This window comes from Nerophis lumbriciformis, linkage group LG01 (genome assembly GCF_033978685.3).
Source record: "Nerophis lumbriciformis linkage group LG01, RoL_Nlum_v2.1, whole genome shotgun sequence".
Lineage (NCBI taxonomy): Eukaryota > Metazoa > Chordata > Actinopteri > Syngnathiformes > Syngnathidae > Nerophis > Nerophis lumbriciformis.
The window spans coordinates 26,736,112-26,756,666 of record NC_084548.2 but is presented as its reverse complement, the minus strand read 5'-3'; the positions used below and the strand labels follow the sequence as shown (position 1 = coordinate 26,756,666).

Here is a 20,555-nt window from a genome sequence, read left to right as displayed (position 1 = left end):
CGCCACAATATGAATTTTGGTGCACAATGTTTCCTTGCATCAAGGCAGCCACATTCAATTTTGGCTGCTCGAGATGTGATCGTCTTCACCATTAACTCCATGTTAGAAAATTGCATATTCTGTGGTCAAAGGAAGTGGAGCAACATGTCTAAAAGGGCTCTTATGGCCTCCCTGTACGCCCTGATTACCGGTACACTATTGTCCCACTCATGGTGCCCACCTTGTCACTCATCGCTTAGTGGGTACTTGCTCGCACCTATCTAGAAACAAGTGAGAATGCACTTCTGGAAGTAGACCTCTAGCACTCAGAACACAGTTTATGTGATGGGTCCTCTTCATGTATAGGTGAAGCTAGAACTGAATATATTGACATCTTGCATGTTGTTGAATCAGAATCTGGTTGTTGTGGGCAGAGCGAGGGTGGAGGTGTGCAATCAAGGTCATGGTCCACTCTGCGTCATCGAGGCACTGTTGGAGACAAACAAGAAAACACATTCTAAAAAGATTTGTCTGGTTTTTTTTTTAAATCAGTTAACATGTCAGATCTCTTCCAAGTGTTTAATCACAGCGAAGTCCTAGTTATAAGCAGTTTGAGAATACTTCCATTAAGTGAATGCCATTTGATTTCCCAAATTATCATTGATATGTCTAAAAATGAAAATGCACTTATTTTAATTATCTTACTGTAAAAAAAAATAATTATTTACCGTATTTTTCGGAGTATAAGTCGCACCGGAGTATAAGTCGCACCTGCTGAAAATGCTTAATAAAGAAGGAAAAAAACATATATAAGTCGCATTGGAGTATAAGTCGCATTTTTGGGGGAAATTTATTTGATGAAACCCAACACCAAGAATAGACATTTGAAAGGCAATTTCAAATAAATAAAGAATAGTGAACAACAGGCTGAATAAGTGTACATTATATGAGGCATAAATAACCAACTGAGAACGTGCCTGGTATGTTAACGTAACATATTATGGTAAGAGTCATTCAAATAACTATAACATATAGAACATGCTATACGTTTACCAAACAATCTGTCACTCCTAATCGCTAAATCCCATGAAATTTTATACGTCTAGTCCAGGGGTCGGCAACCCGCGGCTCCGGAGCCGCATGCGGCTCTTTGATCACTCTGATGCGGCTCAGCAGCTTACTTGCCGACCACCGATTTTCCCGGGAAACTTCCGGATTTCAATGCCTCTCGCAGAAAACTACCGGGATTAATATTCCCCGATTTTCACCCTTACAGTTATACTAAGGGCGTGCCATGACGGTACAGCATTTGGCGCCCTCTACAATCTGTGTTAACAGCGTGCCAGCCCAACCCCTTTTTATGTAGTATGCGTCTTCAGCAAGGCATACTTGGTCAACAGCCACACAGGTTACACTGACGGTGGCCATATAAAACAACTTTAACACTCTTACTAATAATGCGCCACATTTTGAACCAAAACCAAACAAGAATGACAAACACATTTCGGGAGAACATCTGCACCTTAACACAACATAAACACAACAGAACAAATACCCAGAATCCCATGCAGCCCTGACTCTTCCGGGCTACATTATACACCCCCGGTACCAAACCCCCCCCCCACCCCCACCCTGCTCCCTCACACATCAACACCCCCCCCCCCCCCCCCCCCATCTGTGCGTCGGTTGAGGTGGGCGGGGTTTGGTAGCGGGGGTGTATAATGTAGCCCGGAAGAGTCAGGGCTGCATGGGATTCTGGGTATTTGTTCTGTTGTGTTTATGTTGTGTTACGGTGCAGATGTTCTCCCGAAATGTGTTTGTCATTCTTGTTTGGTGTGGGTTCACAGTGTGGCGCATTATTAGTAAGAGTGTTAAAGTTTTTGTTTTTTATACCGCCACCGTCAGTGTAACCTGTGTGGTTGTTGACCAAGTATGCCTTGCTGTCACCTACGTGAGCAAGCGGAAGCCCCATACAACGTGTGGCTGATCATGCACGCTGGATGTAGTGGGTGCTATATGCTGTACCATCACGGCACGCATGACGCTGACAAGCGCCATTCATATAATACCCGCGTGCCGCTGTCAAGTGCCATTTATATAAAACCCGCGTGCCGCACCAGCATTCAAATTCCATATTATGGTATGGGTAGCGTGTCTTTTTTACACATAGCACAAAGCAAAAAATAATAATTTTTATGCAGTGTTATTTCGTTTTAAATTTCAAAAAAAATTTGTGGCTCCCATTGTTTTCTTTAATTTGTGAAACTGGTCAAAATGGCTCTTTGACTGGTAAAGGTTGCCGACCCATGGTCTAGTCTCTTACGTGAATGAGCTAAATAATATTATTTGATATTTTACGGTAATGTGTTAATAATTTCACACATAAGTCGCTCCTGAGTATAAGTCGCACCCCCGGCGAAACTATGAAAGAAACTGCGATTTATAGTCCGAAAAATACGGTATTTAAAAAAAATAATAATAAAAAACAACAAAATACTTTTAAAACACTCTCCTTTCTTTCTAAAATGTTCTCCCATACTGTAATTCAGGCTTATGCAAGCTTTTCCTAAATTGTTTAACTTTAATGTATTAGAAAATGTTTATACATTTTTAATGAACCACAAAATAGCTATAAAAACAAACAAACAAAAAATACCACATTATCTTATTTCTCACTGTCTCTCTAGGAAAAGACGTGAACAATGGCACTGAATAACTATATTGTGCACCAGGATGACATTAAAATGGCTTGACCAAAATATCAGTGAGACAACTTTTAATGTACACAAACTTTTCAATGATTCTCCATTGCCTACTAATGATGTGTAACGCAAAACTAATTGCATCAATTTACACTGTCTTCTTTCAGCATCTTTTAAAAGGAGAGTATTACATATTGACACTACAAACAGCAAGAAAATCTCATTTAAAGCCAGTGATGGGCAGTAACAAGCTACATGTTGCTAAGCTACGTAGCTTAACTACATTTTCCAGTAGCTTGGCAGTAGCTTAGCTACTTTTTTAACAAGTAGCTTTTCCTGTAGCTTAGCTACTTTTAGACCCATGTAACAAGGTAGCTTAAATCAAAGCTACAAACTACAAACAGAGAAAATGGACTGCGAATCCAGGCCAAAAAAAAATATGGAGGAAATACAATGACCTGTATTAATGAGAACATCCATACATACGGATAACATCCATGATGATTGGTTGGTGTTCATATGATGAGTCACAATTGGCTAAGGCATAGGGCGAAACATTATGGACTGGCCAATCAGAGGCAAGGTAAGGCGGGTCATCGATACAAGCAAAGTCATAACAGACACACACTCATGTCACATGACGACGAGGGAGTCGGAGACAGAGAGACGCTTCAAGCTGACCACTCAAAAAAAGTACTTGAAAATTGCAGAGGAATTCTCTCCCGCAGAATTGATTTTTCCATTAGTGATGAAGAAGATGCACTGCAAAAACTGAAATCCAAGCAAGATTAAATATCTCAAATAAGGGTGATATTTGCTTATTTTCTGTCAGATAAGATAATTCTTCTCACTAAGCAGATTTTATGTTAGAGTGTTTTACTTGTTTTAAGAGTTGTGGTCCTAAATTATCTCAGTAAGATATTACAGCTTGTTGCTGAGATTTTATGACCTATATTAAGTAAAACATGCTTGAAACTAGAATATCAACTGTTGCAAAGCCGTGTCATCAACACTCACAAGTATAAAACTACTTTTTTTAAAGTAATCATTTCTTATTTCAAGCATGAAAAAAAAAATCATGAATTTGACACAAATGTGTCTCATAATTAAAACAGATGACAGCCAAATTGACTTTGCTGTTTTATTTCATTTATCAATGAAACAATAGAAAATAGGTACTCATATAGTAGTACAGTTGGCACAGTACAGTAAACTGACAGTTAATATTTAAACATTTAACATGTGACATTTCAAACAATTTTGAACAGAAATGGTTCTTGCACATAAATTCTTCAAAATTACAATTAAAAAAATTTTGGCCGGGGGCCGGGCTGTAAATATGCACATTAATTGACTGAAAGAGCACGCACTTGGCGCGATGATGTCATGTTATCCATGGAAAAATGCATCTTTAGACCATATGATTTGCCTGAGCGGCTAGGAAACCCCAAGAGTAACAAGCGTTTGCCTTGTTGCCTTTCCTTTAAGAACAATAAATTAGTTTTAGTGTAAGTTTGCTGGTTTAAAGAAATGTAATGCCGAGCGCATATCATTATGTCAAGATAATGGCACTAGCATTTACTTAATTTAAGAATATTTTTCAACATATTGAGCAAAAAGTTCTAATTTTTTTTTCTACCAAGAAAAGTGCACTTGTTATTAGTGAGAATATACTTATTTTAAAGTATTTTTGGGTTCATTGAGTTTAGCTAATGTTGCTTGTTTTGGAAAGTCTTGACAAATCTTGTTCTATTGGCAGATAATTTTGCTTAGTTCAAATAAAATACCCCTAAATTCTGTAATTTTTTTTCTTGTTTTTGAACACTGACTTTTTGCAGTGTGTGGAGGAAACCCACAATAATGCATGTCCTTTAGACAAATGTATGCGTTTAGCGAAAACAATACCCAAATCCTTAGTTTTTAGTTGTTTACTCTGCAAACCAAAATCATAAATGCTCTCTTCATCAAAGATGTCCAACACAAATTTAGGAACACACATTAAGGTGAGTTGAGGTCATGAAAAGTTTTACTGCACAACCAACCACAACTTTTCCAAAACAACACACAAGTCATTGTTTTTTTGTCAAGCTATAGATAGATGCTGTTTTTTTACTGTAGGCAGAGAAAATGAATACCATTATAGGGGTGGGCCAAAGAAAAGGCAAACTAAATAAATACACACAGTGAGTTGTGGGGACTCCTAGAGGTAGTTGTAGGGTGTCCCCAGCTAAATGATAGTTAATAGTAATGGACTCTTATTGGGTCCATTTGTACACTCTCACACCGTTCATCCAGTAAACTAAGTCGTCTGCCTACCCTTTGTCATAGTTAGTCGGCTCTTACTTCTGAACCATGTGCCATAAACCTGGACTCTTGGAACAAACATCCATCCACCAGAACCAGGAAATATGCAGTAATTAATGTTACCACTGCATTTTTTCCCCAACCTTTACAGTTTAATTGTCACAGCCCGGCCATTCATCTGTACGCTGCGCTGGGCGCACCTCCAATAGCGCGCCGTCGTGCGCCACTCCGGCTGCAGCAAGCGACTGCATTCAATCGCCAATCAGCAATCTACACACCTGTCGCTGATGAGCTCTCCTGCCTTCTTAAGCCAGCGCAACCTGCTAGGTATAGATCGATTCGCGCCAGGACCACCAGAATGTCTCACAGTCTGTATCCCCAGGCTGTGAGACTGCTAAATGAACAGCCTGCCCCTTTGCTGCCCCGGACCATCTTATTACCTCACTCTTCACCACCTCAATAATTGTGCTCTGGACATTGCATTGCTGCAACATCAACGTAACACCCATCAGACATCCGACTGTTCCCACCCCCACGTCCCTCTATTCGCCATCTTCCTAACAATGCTAAACTGTAAACTATGGTCAACCTGCACTTCAATGCAGTTTCTATGCCGCTGGACAAAGCTCAGACAAAATCTTGTTGACATGTATGACTTAAGTGTTATTATGACAATGACAATAAAGGAATTGATTGATTGATTGATTGCTATCCTGGGCCAGAACGTAGCGACCTGTTCCTGTACAGTAAGCCGAAATTCTCCAAGGTATATGCATACTCTCTGTGTTTCTCCCCCTTCGTGTTGATTGGTCTCGTGTCCCCCTTGTCGTCTTCCAGCAGCATTCCTCCGTTCCCGCGTTACGAGCTGTGTGTCTCGTCTCCCTGTGTTCCCCTCTGGTTCTCTGGCTGCCCCTTTTGGATGTCGACCTCCCGCCTGGACACGGACTTTGACACCTCTCTATTGCCCTCGACATCCTGCCTGCTCACAGACCTCCGAGCAAGCCTTGCCCCTCTTGGACTTCCGCCTCTAGCACAACACTACTGGTAACACACTACAGTTAATTTCCACACATAGTCGCACGCCACACATATTATGGATTAGCCACACTCCATTCCCTTGTTTATTTATAGTGTTTGATAATAAATATAGAGCTAAACGACGTCCCTGCTGTCTGTGCCGTCTTCTTCCCCTGTACACACGTAACATTAAATGCATTTAAGTTGATGACCCTGATTGACTTACAACCAAATTCAATACTATCCATTGCTTGCACATTTACTTGTGAATGTGTCCAAAGGGTGATAATAAAGGATTTTTGTTTACATGGTATTCTTCCATTTGTGGATATTTTTATTTAGATTTTTGCATTTTCATATGATATTTTAAATGTTTATCGAATAGAGCTTGCATGGTTATTTGGTTGTATCTCCTGACTACAATTACAATAAAACTTTCATAGATGTGCAAATCATATTTTTGGTGGCAAGATTTAAAAAAAAATATCATTAAATATACAAACCCAAAACCAGAGAAGTTGGCACATTGTGTAAATCGTACATAAAAACAGAATACAATGATTCAACCTATATTCAATTGAATAGACTGCAAAGACAAGATACTTAACGTTCGAACTGGTAAACTTTATTTTTGGTAAATATTAGCTCATTTAGAATTTGATGCCTGCAACATGTTTCAAAAAAGCTGGCATAAGTGGAAAAAAGACTGAGAAAGTTGAGGAATGCTCATCAAACACTTATTTGAAAAATCCCACAGGTAAACAGGCTAATTGGGAACAGGTGGGTGCTATGATTGGGTATAATAGCAGCTTCCATGAAATGCTCAGTCATTCACAAACAAGGATGGGGCGAGGGTCACAACTTTGTGAACAAATGTGTGAGCATTTTGTCGAACATTTTAAGAACAACATTTCTCAACGAGCTATTGCAAGGAATTTAAGGATTTCACCATCTACGGTCCGTAATATTATCAAAAGTTTCAGAGAATCTGGAGAAATTACTGCCCGTAAGCGGCAATGCCTGTGACCTTCGATCCCTCAGACGGTACTGCATCAAAAGTCGACAGTGCATAAAGGATATCACCACATGGGCTCAGGAACACTTCAGAAATCCACTGTCAGTAACTACAGTTTTTCGCTACATCTGTAAGTGTGAGTTAAAACTCATGCAAAGCGAAAGCCATTTATCAACAACACCCAGAAACACCGCCGGCTTCGCTGGGGCCGAGCTCATCTAAGATGGACTGATGCAAAGTGTAAAAGTGTTCTGTGGTCTGACGAGTCCACATTTCAAATTGTTTTTGGAAACTGTGGACATCGTGTCCTCCGGACCAAGGAGGAAAAGAGCCACCTGGACTGTTATAGGCGCAAAGTTCAAAAGCCAGCATCTGTGATGGTATGGGGGTGTATTAGTGCCCAAGGCATGGGTTATTTACACACACACCATTAATGCTGAAAGGTACATACAGGTTTTGGAGTAACATATGTTTCCAAGCAACGTCTTTTTCATGGACGCCCCTGCTTATTTCAGCAAGACAACGCTAAGCCACATTCTGCACGTTTTACAACAGCGTGTCTTCATAGTAAAACAGTGCAGGTACTAGACCGGCCTGCCTGTAGTCCTGACCTGTCTCCCATTGAAAATGTGTGGCGCATTATGAAGCCTAAAATACCACAACAGAGACCCCGGACTGTTGAACAACTTCAGCTGTACAGCAAGCAAGAATGGGAATGAATTCCACCTGAAAAGCTTAAAAAATTAGTCTCCTCAGTTCCCAAACGTTTACTGAGTGTTGTTAAAAGGAAAGGCCAGTGGTAAAAATGTCCCTGTGCCAACTTTTTTGCAATGTGATGCTGCCATTAAATTCTAAGATAATGATTATTTGCAAAAAAAACTAGTTTCTCAGTTCCAACATTAAATATCTTGTCTTTGCAGTCTATTTGTTATGTATCAGAGAAGGGAAGGAGGCGACAACCAGGGCAGGACTGCGGTTACGAGGTTTATTTGAAACCTTTGATGAATACGTGGCGTGTGTATGCTACTCAAAGTGAGTGAGTGTTGACTATGTGTAAAATTAATAATGTAAATGTTACCAAGGGTTGTTGTCTGTAAATGTTGATTGTATCTTTCGTCGTTATCCAAGGGGGCAAGGCGAAGAGGCAGTTCGTGGACAGGCAAGTGGTCGTGGGCAATAGCAGGGCAGCGTGGTCTGGGTCCGAGCAGGGAGGTCGTGGATCATGGAGAGCAGTCAGGAATCCGGATGGGTGTCGAGTAACAAGGCACGATCACGGAGGACATGGGAGTCACTGTGGAAAATACAAAAGGGCATGAACCAAGGGGAAACACGGAGAGATAGAGCAAAACAAGGACGAGGAAATCACGGGGAAAGGAATGCCAGACGTGATGCTTACTGGAAGGTTAGCGACGTTCTGGCAAAGGTTCCTCAGGTCCGCTGGTCTTTATGCTGCTCCCCCTCGTCAAGTCCAGGTGCGCTGATGAGTAATTGTTTGCAGGCTTGTTGCTGTGTGGGTGTGTTGTGCTCAGCGCGAGCAGAGGCTTGTCTGAGTGTGCTGCTAGCAGAGGGGTTAAGAGAGGTGCCTGCAGCTCCAGCTGCAGAGGAAATGTGGGTTCGACTCCGCGTCATGACACTATTCAATCGAATATAAGTTGAAAATGATTTGCAAATCATTGTATTCTGTTTTTTTTTAACGATTTACACAACATTCCACAACATTAGTTGATATGGTAATATCTAGGTTACCGCGATAATGCCATGCTTTAATATTGTACTGAACAAAAATTCACTTTATGCATGTTTGTGTAATTAGCCAGTAGTTAATATTGCTGTTGTTGTTTTATGCTGCTTAGTAATAATGATGAATACTTTACATGTTGACATTAACAGACCCATTTTCATAGTAAATACCTCGTTAGCTCTCACATCTTATGTCGACAAAAGCATCTGAAATTTGGTACACTACTTACCTCACCCAGAGGTTTAACGGTCACTCATTTAACCTTCATCAGGTGTGTCCACCAGCAGGTCCTGTAATGTGTTCACAATAGGAGGGGGCGGGGCCTTCCTTTTTGTTGGTTTTAAGTTTGAGGCAGCAGATCCCTGCAGAGAAAAATTAGCTTTTAGCCCAATGACAATAAAAGCTCTTGGTGTTGGACGGCCTTTAATAAGACCTGTGATCCTTTGAGATGATTGAAGTTGTCAGGGATGGTCTGGGATACACCCATGGGGGGCGCTGGTGCTTGCCTCTTTTTCAACATATCTGCCCGCGGGGTGTTTGGATAAGAAAGATTCTGTTTGGTTGCATCAGCAGACTTTTGTTTGTGGAGACCAGGAGAAGTCAGAGGACTTACTGCCCCTTCCTTTGTAGAAGAAAGGTACACAAGAACATTTTACTGTATTTTAATTTTAGTGACATCAAATAATAATGGTGGGTGATATAGCAGCAATAATACATTACAACATATAATCCCCAGCTATCATTGAACAGACATAAATTCAATTTCAGACAACTTCTGTGAGTTATACTGTCAATCAATCAATCAATCAATGTTTATTTATATAGCCCTAAATCACAAGTGTCTCAAAGGGCTGCACAAGCCACAACAACATCCTCGGTACAGAGCCCACATAAGGGCAAGGAAAAACTCACCCCAGTGGGACGTCGATGTGAATGACTATGAGAAACTTTGGAGAGGACCGCATATGTGGGTAACCCCCCCCCCCCCCCCCCCCCCCCCCTCTAGGGGAGACCGAATGCAATGAATGTCGAGTGGGTCTGACATAATATTGTGAGAGTCCAGTCCATAGTGGATCGAACATAATAGTAAGAGTCCAGTCCATAGTGGACATTGTCATGTCTTTTGATCATGTTTTGTTTGGCTATGTTCTGTTTGGTTTTTGGACTCCTTTAGTTTCTGTTTACGCTCCATTGTCTTTGTCACCATGGCAACCCATTAGTTTTCACCTGATTTATTTGGACTCACACACCTGATTTGTTTTGAATCACGCACCTGTTGTCAATCATGAAATATTATTTACGCTTGTAGTTGCCAGGCAGTCGGCCTGGCGACATTACCCTTGTTACCCCTGTTACTCATGCATGTATTCCATGCCATTGTTCCATGCTTGTTTTTTCACATCACAGTAAGTGTTTTCTTGGTTTTATGTCCATAGTTCTGCCTTTATGCTAGTTTTTGTTTATACACTAAGTTTGTACCTCCGCCTTGTGCGCGCTTTTTGTTTGTTCCTTTTTGAGTAGATTAAAACATGTATTTAGCTTCACGCCATGTCCGATCCGATTCCTTTGCATTCCGGGAAAACAAACCACACCATAGTCCACGTCGTGACATATATTAAGTAATATTGTCATCCATCCATCCATTTTCTACCGCTTATTCCCTTCAGGGTTGCGGGGGGCGCTGGAGCCTATCTCAGTCATATTTTATTAATTGTGAAGCAAGCACACAAGCTGTACCTATTGGCAAATTTAGTTATGTCACTTTTTACCAATGATGTATATCTATGTATTGTGTTTAAGTGAAAACATAATCAATTTACTGCAGAGTGTCTTGCAAAAATATTTCAGTCCCCTTGGATGTCTCAGCCTTTTCCTCTGGCATTCTTTTTGTAGTAGTAGTTTGTTTTGGACATGATAATAATAAGAAAAATAACATCACAGTAAAGGTCATAAATAGCAAGAAATACTTCACAATGAAAACAATCATTAGGTTTTTCATATCTAAAAAGGAATGGGAAGAAGTGAACCTAATTGACTCCCAGCCCTTATTTAAAAATTAAATACCTAGTTTTCTTATCACTATTATTATATACCATGGTTAATTTACTGGTGGTATTGCAATAAATGATCAACAGTGTTGGGAAAACGGTGTTACGTAATGACAACGTACCCTTTTCTAGTAATGATTAATCTAATTTATGACATTTGCGTACATTACAACGCCGTTGCTGATGTGTTTAATGTAACATGGCATGCTACTTTTGATGTGGTTGCATGTCAACAAGACAGCGCCAGAAACGCATCAAGTTCACTGCAAGAATGATTTTTTTACCAACGGAAGCAACAACCAGCACCACACTAAAATGAACTTGATTGTAAATGGGAGGAGGCAACATCACACAGCAAACAACGTGTAGGCTAAAAGAGGAGCAAAGACAGTCATTGAAGTACTTTCAATCTTTTTATTAACTAGTGCTTACACAATCCTGTGAAAAGAACAGATTGTGATTTTCTCCCTTTTCTCCATTGCTCACCCTTATGCTGCATGCGCCAATACCGTACTGGCCTGATTTGCATATTTGTTGTTGTGTGCCTGTCCGCTTCGTGGTTTGATTGACATGACAAAACAGCTAGCCCCTCAATTGTTTCTCCACACAGTGCCTTCCTTCTACAAACCCCGTTTCCATATGAGTTGGGAAATTGTGTTAGATGTAAATATAAACGGAATACAATGATTTGCAAATCATTTTCAACCCATATTCAGTTGAATATGCTACAAAGACAACATATTTGATGTTCAAACTGATAAACATTTTTTTTTAACTTTAGAATTTGATGCCAGCAACACTTGACAAAGAAGTTGAGAAAGGTGGCAATAAATACTGATAAAGTTGAGGAATGCTCATCAAACACTTATTTGGAACATCCCACAGGTGTGCAGGCTAATTGGGAACAGGTGGATGCCATGATTGGGTATAAAAACAGCTTCCCAAAAAATGCTCAGTCTTTCACAAGAAAGGATATGGGGCGAGGTACACCCCTTTGTCCACAACTGCATGAGCAAATAGTCAAACAGTTTAAGAACAACGTTTCTCAAAGTGCAATTGCAAGAAATTTAGGGATTTCAACATCTACGGTCCATAATATCATGCGTAACTTACACATCTGTGAAGGTACCATTAATGCTGAAAGATACATACAGGTTTTGGAACAACATACTCTACCATCTAAGTGCCGTCTTTTTCATGGACGCCCCTGCTTATTTCAGCAAGACAATGCCACGCCACATTCAGCACGTGTTACAACAGCGTGGCTTTGTAAAAAAAGAGTGCGGGTACTTTCCTGGCCTGCCTGAAGTCCAGACCTGTCTCCCATCGAAAATGTTTGGCGCATTATGAAGCGTAAAATACGACAGCGGAGACCCCGGACTGTTGAACGACTGAAGCTCTACATAAAACAAGAATGGGATAGAATTCCACTTTCAAAGCTTCAACAATTAGTTTCCTCAGTTCCCAATCGTTTATTGAGTGTTGTTAAAAGAAAAGGTGATGTAACACAGTGGTGAACATGCCTTTTCCCAACGTGTTGCAGCCATGAAATTCTAAGTTAATTATTATTTGCAAAAAAAAAACAAAGTTTATGAGTTTGAAGATCAAATATCTTGTCTTTGTAGTGCATTCAATTGAATATGGGTTGAAAAGGATTTGCAAATCATTGTATTCCGTTTATATTTACATCTAACACGATTTCCCAACTCATATGGAAACGGGGTTTGTACTTGATAAATGCCAGATTACAGGTACAAAACACACATTTCTAGACGACAGGCTGAATGTTAGCAATGTGGGACATCTCAATTTGCGGGACATGTGAAAAGTAATGAAAATGCGTGATTGTCTCGCTTATCTGGTCACCCCATTCTTTACCTGAGAATGCAACACTTCAATCACAGTGTATGCAAACTCTGTGGGAGGGTCTTACTTGCAGTCATCCCATGTCACATCCTGTTTATGGAACTTTAAATTAAAAGCCCAGTTTTGTTTTAAACATAGTTTTCTAATTTTGAATCTGGTTGGTGAAAGAATAGAGGAGAGCAACTGTTTGACTGACAGCGTCAAGAGACAATAAAATTTGGGTTGGCACATAAAGGGGGCACACTAGATGGGGGCGGGGGGCTGAATTTCTACCTCAATTTGGCACCTATTAATTGTACCTATTATTTGAAGACATACCTGTACAACAAAAATGCTCTGAATTTCTGTTTCTCAGAATTCACAAAATTCCTGAACATACCATGTCAGCTTTTTTCTTCTGTTTTCGGAACAAGTTGAGAAGGTTGTTGTTCTCCTTTTGTTTCTTTGTCTTAAAAGGCATGTCTTCCAGATGTTGTACAGGAGTCACATTGGCTATCGGCACACAAGACAAGAAAAAAGTAGTTTGAGTTGTTGGTCTATGACTAATGACTGATGACTGTACTTAATTGTCCCTTGTAGTAAACATGGTGTAATTGACTACAGTATTTTGTTGGGGCATGTTTAAGACTTGACTTGGGAGGCAAACAAATCCAAAATGAATAAAACTGTTCTATGCATTTGGATGGACTACAGCAGTGGTTAGAAATTATTTGATTTAATTGTATTACACTAATGAGAACCTGGTAATAGCAATTGATCTGTTTTAAGTATATTGTATGATTTCCTGGCACAAACATTCTGCACACAAACACCAGATTGTCAAAATAGAGCTGAGAAAGAATCTACAAAACTCAAAATAATGTCCAAGTTAAGTTTGTTGAATCATTTTGTAACATATTATTAAGACTGCTCAGTCTGTGTGATTTTTAAAACAGGGGAATAACTTCATATGATACATGCCTGCGAATAATTAATAAGTCATATTTAGGGAGTTTTTTTTAATTCGTGTTAATCAATTTTTTTAACTCTGAAGTTTCTGTCCCATGTACAGATTAAGCGTTTTCTCGCCGTCTTGATGTGCTTGACTTGTTGGAGTGTAAAACAACGGTCAGCCACACAATGACCTTGATTTGCTGTCAACAGCCGCGTGTACCGGTACCTGGACAACATTTATTTAAGATGATCATCATTCAGATTAGAATGTTCCTGTGTACATGGGTCCTGAAAAAAATGATCTGGTTATGACGTGCATTTTCATACATCACATCTAAAATCGGAATACTTTACTTTGACATGCGCAGAACCTAACAAATGGAAAGGTGTGTTATTATTTGTGCTATGTCGCCATCTTTTGGATGAGTTTGCTCACTGCTGGTACTGAATAAGCAGTGACTTCCACTGTAAACAAACATGGCTTTGTGCATTTCTGCTTGTCCGATGTTATCAGGGTATTTATTTATAATTTTTTCCTTCTGTTCTTTTTTCTATTTTTGAAATGGAGCTCTTGTGTGCTTTTTATGTTATGATTATGTATGGGTTGCGGCATGTCTTCATGTTACAACATGAGGCTAGCAGTTCGATCTTGGATTAGCTGTAAAGTCTTGAATAAAACAGCTCGATAAAGGGGAACTGCACTTTTTTTTGGGAATTTTTGCCTATCGTTCACAATCATCATCAACACACGTGTCTTTTTGTTAGGATTTTAAAGATGATAAAAAAAAAAGCTTGCAAGATGCGGCGAATGGGAGTCACCGTTGTAGCCTTCAAAGCCCTCTAAAACAACTTCCAAACCCTCCATCAATGTTTTATATACACACTGCAAGTCTATATATAATGTAGTAACAGACACGATCATAACAATATGTAATATGTACAATATTTACCGTATTTTGGTCATTTATTCGGCGCATTTATTTCCGTTTCCATAGCAGCACAATTCTGACTTCCTGCAACAAATGTGTTCCTACTGCCGGAATTAAACGCAAGTGTGTTTTGTAATTATGGCAGACGTGGTAACAGACAACCTTGAGACCTCCGAATTCAGGAGATGGGGGGGAGGGGTTTGGTGGTAGCGAGGTGTGTATATTGTAGAGTCCCGGAAGAGTTAGTGCTGCAAGGGATTCTGGGTATTTGTTCTGTTGTGTTTATGTTGTGTTACGGTGCGGATGTTCTCCCGAAATGTGTTTGTCATTCTTGTTTGGTGTGGGTTCACAGTGTGGCGCATATTTGTAACAGTGTTAAAGTTGTTTATATGGCCACCCTCAGTGTGACCTGTATGGCTGTTGATCAAGTATGCCTTGCAGTCACTCATGTGTGTGTAAAAACCGCATATATTATGTGACTGGGTCGGCACGCTGTTTGAATGGAGGAAAAGCGAACGTGACGACAGGTTGTAGAGGACGCTAAAGACAGTGTATTTAAGGCATGCCCCCAATATTGTTGTCCGGGTGGAAATCGGGAGAGATTCGGGAGAATGTTTGCCACGGGAGATTTTCGGGAGGGGCACTGAAATTCGGGAGTCTCCCGGGAAAATCGGGAGGGTTGGCAAGTATGCAACAAAGACAACTATTTTTGGACCAATGAGGATTCACAACCTTATCTTTTTTAAACTACAAAACCAGTGAAGTTGACTTGTTGTGTAATTCGTGAATAAAAACTGAATACAATGATTTGCAAATCCTTTGAACGGTACTTTGGGCTGTGGGATTGAGTGGGTTGTGCAGGTGTTTGAGTTGTATTGGCGGGTTATATGGACGGGAGGGGGGAGGTGTTTGTTATGCGGGATTAATTTGTGGCATATTAAATATAAGCCTGGTTGTGTTGTGGCTAATAGAGTGTATATATGTCTTGTGTTTATTTACTGTTTTAGTCATTCCCAGCTGAATATCAGGTCCCACCCGCCTCTCACAGCATCTTCCCTATCTGAATCGCTCCCACTGCCCTCTAGTCCTTCACTCTCACTTTCCTCATCCACGAATCTTTCATCCTCGCTCAAATTAATGGGGAAATTGTCGCTTTCTCGGTCCGAATCGCTGCTGGTGGCCATGATTGTAAACAATGTGCCGATGTGAGGAGCTCCACAACCGGTGACGTCACGCGCATATCGTCTGCTACTTCCGGTACAGGCAAGGCTTTTTTATCAGCGACCAAAAGTTGCGAACTTTATCGTTGATGTTCTCTACTAAATCCTTTCAGCAAAAATATTGCAATATCGCGAAATGATCAAGTATGACACATAGAATGGACCTGCTATCCCCGTTTAAATAAGAAAATCGCATTTCAGTAGGCCTTTAATGGCCTGACACCACTAAACCTAAACATTACTCACTTGTCAGATTATTCCTTTTACAAGAAGGTACAGAATAGAGACTTTTCAACAGTTGCATTTTTGTGCAAATTTGATTGCATCTTGCGATGTGGTGTACTAAGCCAACAGTGATTTTTTTTTTTTATTCCTATTTGCCATCGTGACTACCACTACCTAAATGAACTGCCTGTGGGTAAAACAAGTCACATACAGTAGATTATTGATATAAGTAGGGCAGGCCCGGCCCTAACCAATCTGGCGCCCTAGGCAAGATTTTAGATGGCGCCCCCCCACATCGGCAGTGAACTGTATATACTCACAAGAAACCAAATAGCTTTGTCTTTGACCTTTTTTTTACTTAAAGAAAGCAAATTAACAATCAGAATAGTTAACAAGATAAAAAAAAATATGAATAAATAAATGAATGCAAAAAATAAAAAATGAATATATGAAATACAATATTTTTTACATACATATTGCTTAATTAACATTAATGATGTGCACTTTAACAACTAGGCTTACAACTATACCTAATGGGTGGAAAAGTGACTATTACCTGCAGGGCAAACATTAGCTAACCAGAAGGCAATAACAATGTAAACAAAAAATATCTGCTTAAAAGATCTAATACAAATGTCCCTGAGGAATGTAAGGTGGGAGTACTGTAATTACCTAACGTTACATTATTATTTTCCATAACAATTTAGCCCCCTCCACAATATTAACCCGACGTTAAAACAGAACTAGCTATTTATTGATTAGCAATTGCCGAATCATGTAACATTAGCTTAATGCTAAAAAGCCAGGTTACTATCACATTCTGTAACAGACAAATAATTTCATGTAGGCTAACGTTACCTACCTGCTACCTCTGTCTTTTTCTCGTTTCTCCTCCTCTTCTTTTCTCTTTTTTCTTCCCTGGGCACCTGACAGTTTTGGCCGTTTTGACATCTTGTGTTGATTTTTTGATGTGGTGACGTCCAAAAAGAGTCTTGATACGGGAAGGGAGGGGGCGCACCGGGCGAAGGGGGGGTTGTAATGTTGTAACAAATAATATTTCTATTATATAGGCTTTACTTTGCATTTTAATTAACGTGGGATTATTTTTTGTATTTAGAAATAATAGTACCAACTTTTTTTTTTTTTTCTCCAACATTTGTGGCACTGGCGTGGCGCCCCCTGATGGACGGCGCCCTTAGCATTTGCCTATACGGCCTATGCCACGGGCCGGCCCTGAAGTAGGGTCTAAGTTTTTCAGATAGTCTAAATTTTTTTGCTTTCATACTCTCCTCAGGAAGAGTTTTTAGACATAAAACACACACTGTCCGTTCCTCATTTCCTACCGTAGACAAAGTAAACCCAAAGGCTGTCTTCATCAAATTTCCTGATCTTTTTTGTTCCGCTTATCGTCATTTGTTTTCTTTGCCCTCAGACGCCTTTTGTTTATACTTACCACAAATGTATCCCCTTTTCTCCTCCACTAGTGTTCCTGTGTACTTTTACTGAGTTGAACAGGCAGCCTTTTGGTTAATTTGGGCACTGCTGCCACCTGCTCTTCACCCCCTACTATTTGAGAAGTATCGGTGTACATGGATGATGTTGGTATGAACGTAAAGACTTTGATTGTTTTTGCAGGTGTGAAAATGTACAAAACCCAAAAAAAGTGAAGTTGGCACGTTGTGTAAATGGTAAATAAAAACAGAATACAATGATTTGCAAATCCTCTCCAACCTATATACAACTGAATAAACTGCAAAGACAAGATATTTAATGTTCGAACTGAGAAACTCACATTTTTTTTTGAAAATAATCGTTAACTTAGAATTTATTGCAAAAAGTTTGGCACAGGGGCATTTTTACTACTGTGTTACATGGCCTTTCCTTTTAACAACACTCAGTAAACATTTCGAAACTGAGCAAACCAATTTTTGAAGCTTTTCAGGTGGAATTATTTCCCACTCTTGCTTGATGTACAGCTTAAGTTGTTCAACAGTCTGGGGTCTCTGTTGTCGTATTTTACGCTTCATAATGCTCCACACATTTTCAATGGGGGACAGGTCTGGACTACAGGCAGGCCAGTCTAGTACCCGCACTCTTTTACTACAAACACGTAACACGTAACGCGTGCAGAATGTGGCTTGGCAGTGTCTTGCTGAAATAAGCATGAAAAAGACGTTGCTTGGATGGCAACATATATTGCTCCAAAACCTGTATGTACCTTTCAGCATTAATGGTGCCTTCACAGATGTGTAAGTTACCCATGTCTTGGGCATAAATACACCTCCACAGATGCTGGCTTTTGAACTTTGCGCCTATAACAGTCCGGATGGTTCTTTTCCTCTTTGGTCCGGAGGACACGACGTCCACAGTTTTTAAAAACAATTTGAAATGTGGACTCGTCAGACCACAGAACACTTTTCCACTTTGCATCAGTCCATCTTAGATGAGCTCGGGCCCAGCGAAGCCGGCAGCGTTTTTGGGTGTCGTTGATAAACGGCTTTCGCTTTGCATAGTAGAGTTTTAACTTGCACTTACAGATGTAGCGACAAACTGTAGTTACTGACAGTGGTTTTCTGAAGTGTTCCTGAGTCCATATGGTGATATCCTTTACACACTGATGTCGGTTTTTGATGCAGTACCGCCTAAGGGATCGAAGATCACGGGCATTCAATGTTGGTTTTAGGCCTTGCCGCTTACGTGCAGTGATTTCTCCAGATTCTCTGAACCTTTTGATGATATTATGGACCATAGATGGTAAAATCCCTAAATTCCTTGCAATAGCTCGTTGAGAAATGTTGTTCTTAAACTGTTCGACAATTTGCTCACGCATTAGTTCACAAAGTGGTGACCCTCGCCCCATCCTTGTTTGTGAATGACTGAGCATTTCATGGAAGATGCTTTTATACCCAATCATGGCACCCACCTGTTCCCAATTAACCTGTTCACCTGTGGGATGTTCCAAAATAAGTGTTTGATGAGCATTCCTCAACTTTCTCAGTCTTTTTTGCCACTTGTGCCAGCTTTATTGATACATGTTGCAGGCATCAAATTCCAAATGAGCTAATATTTGCAAAAAATAACAAGGTTTACCAGTTCAAACATTAAGTATCTTGTCTTTGCAGTTTATTCAATTGAATATAGGTTGAAAAGGATTTGCAAATCATTGTATTCTGTTTTTATTTACCATTTACACAACGTGTCAACTTCACTGGTTTTGGGGTTTTTAAAATGCAAAATGCCCCACAAAACACTTGTATGTATGTAGAGAAATACTTTGATTTGTAACATTAAGCTATAGTAATACCCTCAGAAAGTGTCCTTGTCTCACCTGCTGCATTTGTACTGGGTTGATATTGATCAACAAACTGATTTTCATCAGTTCGGCCTTTGGCATACAATTCCCTTAGTCCATGCTCATTTAAAGTCTTGTTGATGTCCAGTGGCTCTTGGGACCGATCGTCTCGCAGAAGGACAGTTGTCTCGACTCTTAAATCACACTTTTCACATAACACTGGAAGAAGCCTCTCTATGGGCACCTGTGGGCTTACTCTCACTACAGTCTTGTGGGACTTGTTGTAATTGATCAAAAGACGAACAGTCACCTGCAAAAGTTTCAGAAAAAATCATGACACAAATTATGAACAGTACAGTCAGTTTATACTTGCAGTATGCACAGAAACTAGTGGTGTAATTGATGTACAGTTCCAGTGTCGTAAAGATATATGTCATATCCAAGAGTAAAAGGCAACAGCAGCATCTTTGAAGCAAGCATTCAAAGATAACCCATCCTTGTGCCTACTTCACGTTTATGTCAACAACCCGTTTAAATCCACCAATTTAAATCCTAGGGTATCATCTGAAACAGGGATTCTTAACCTTTAAGACTTTGGGGCCCAAATTTTTCCACCACAGAGGGACCCAGGGCCCACTCAAATACTAACCGTGAATTACTCCTAATTTTAATTGTATTCAATAATTATATCTAACCTACCTAGAGATGTCTGATGATATCAGCCTGCCGATATTATCGGCCGATAAATGCTTTAAAATGTAATATCGGAAATTATCGGTATCGTTTTTTTTATTATCGGTATCGGTATCGTTTTTGTTTTGTTTTTTTGTTTTTTTATTAAATCAACATACAAAACACAAGATACACTTACAATTAGTACACCAACCCAAAAAAACTCCCTCATTCAACTCAACTCATTCACACAAAAGGGTTAAATTAAAAACATTTTCTTGAATAAAAAAGAAAGTAAAGCAATATAAAAACAGTTACATAGAAACTAGTAATTAATGAAAATGAGTAAAATTAACTGTTAAAGGTTAGTACTATTAGTGGACCAGCAGCACGCACAATCATGTGTGCTTACGGACTGGATCCCTTGCAGACTGTATTGATATATATTGATATATAATGTAGGAACCAGAATATTAATAACAGAAAGAAACAACCCTTTTGTGTGAATGAGTGTAAATGGGGGAGGGAGGTTTTTTGGGTGGGTGCACTCATTGTAAGTGTATCTTGTGTTTTTTATGTTAATGTAATTCAAATGGCAAGATGGCGGCGCCT

At 39.8% G+C, this 20,555-nt stretch overlaps 1 protein-coding gene across 1 annotated transcript; it reads right to left on the bottom strand.

The window, feature by feature from the left end:
* Positions 1-408: 408 nt before the first annotated feature.
* On the bottom strand, positions 409-19,517 carry LOC133617920 (cordon-bleu protein-like 1). The gene is made up of 5 exons (XM_072913463.1): positions 19,308-19,517; positions 13,052-13,164; positions 9,192-9,380; positions 8,988-9,120; positions 409-468 (listed from the first exon to the last, which is right to left on the bottom strand). The coding sequence occupies exons 2-4, from the start codon at positions 13,130-13,132 to the stop codon at positions 9,016-9,018; spliced, it is 375 nt and encodes a 124-aa protein (XP_072769564.1). The 5' UTR covers positions 13,133-13,164; positions 19,308-19,517; the 3' UTR covers positions 409-468; positions 8,988-9,015.
* Between the last annotated feature and the right edge of the window lie 1,038 nt (positions 19,518-20,555).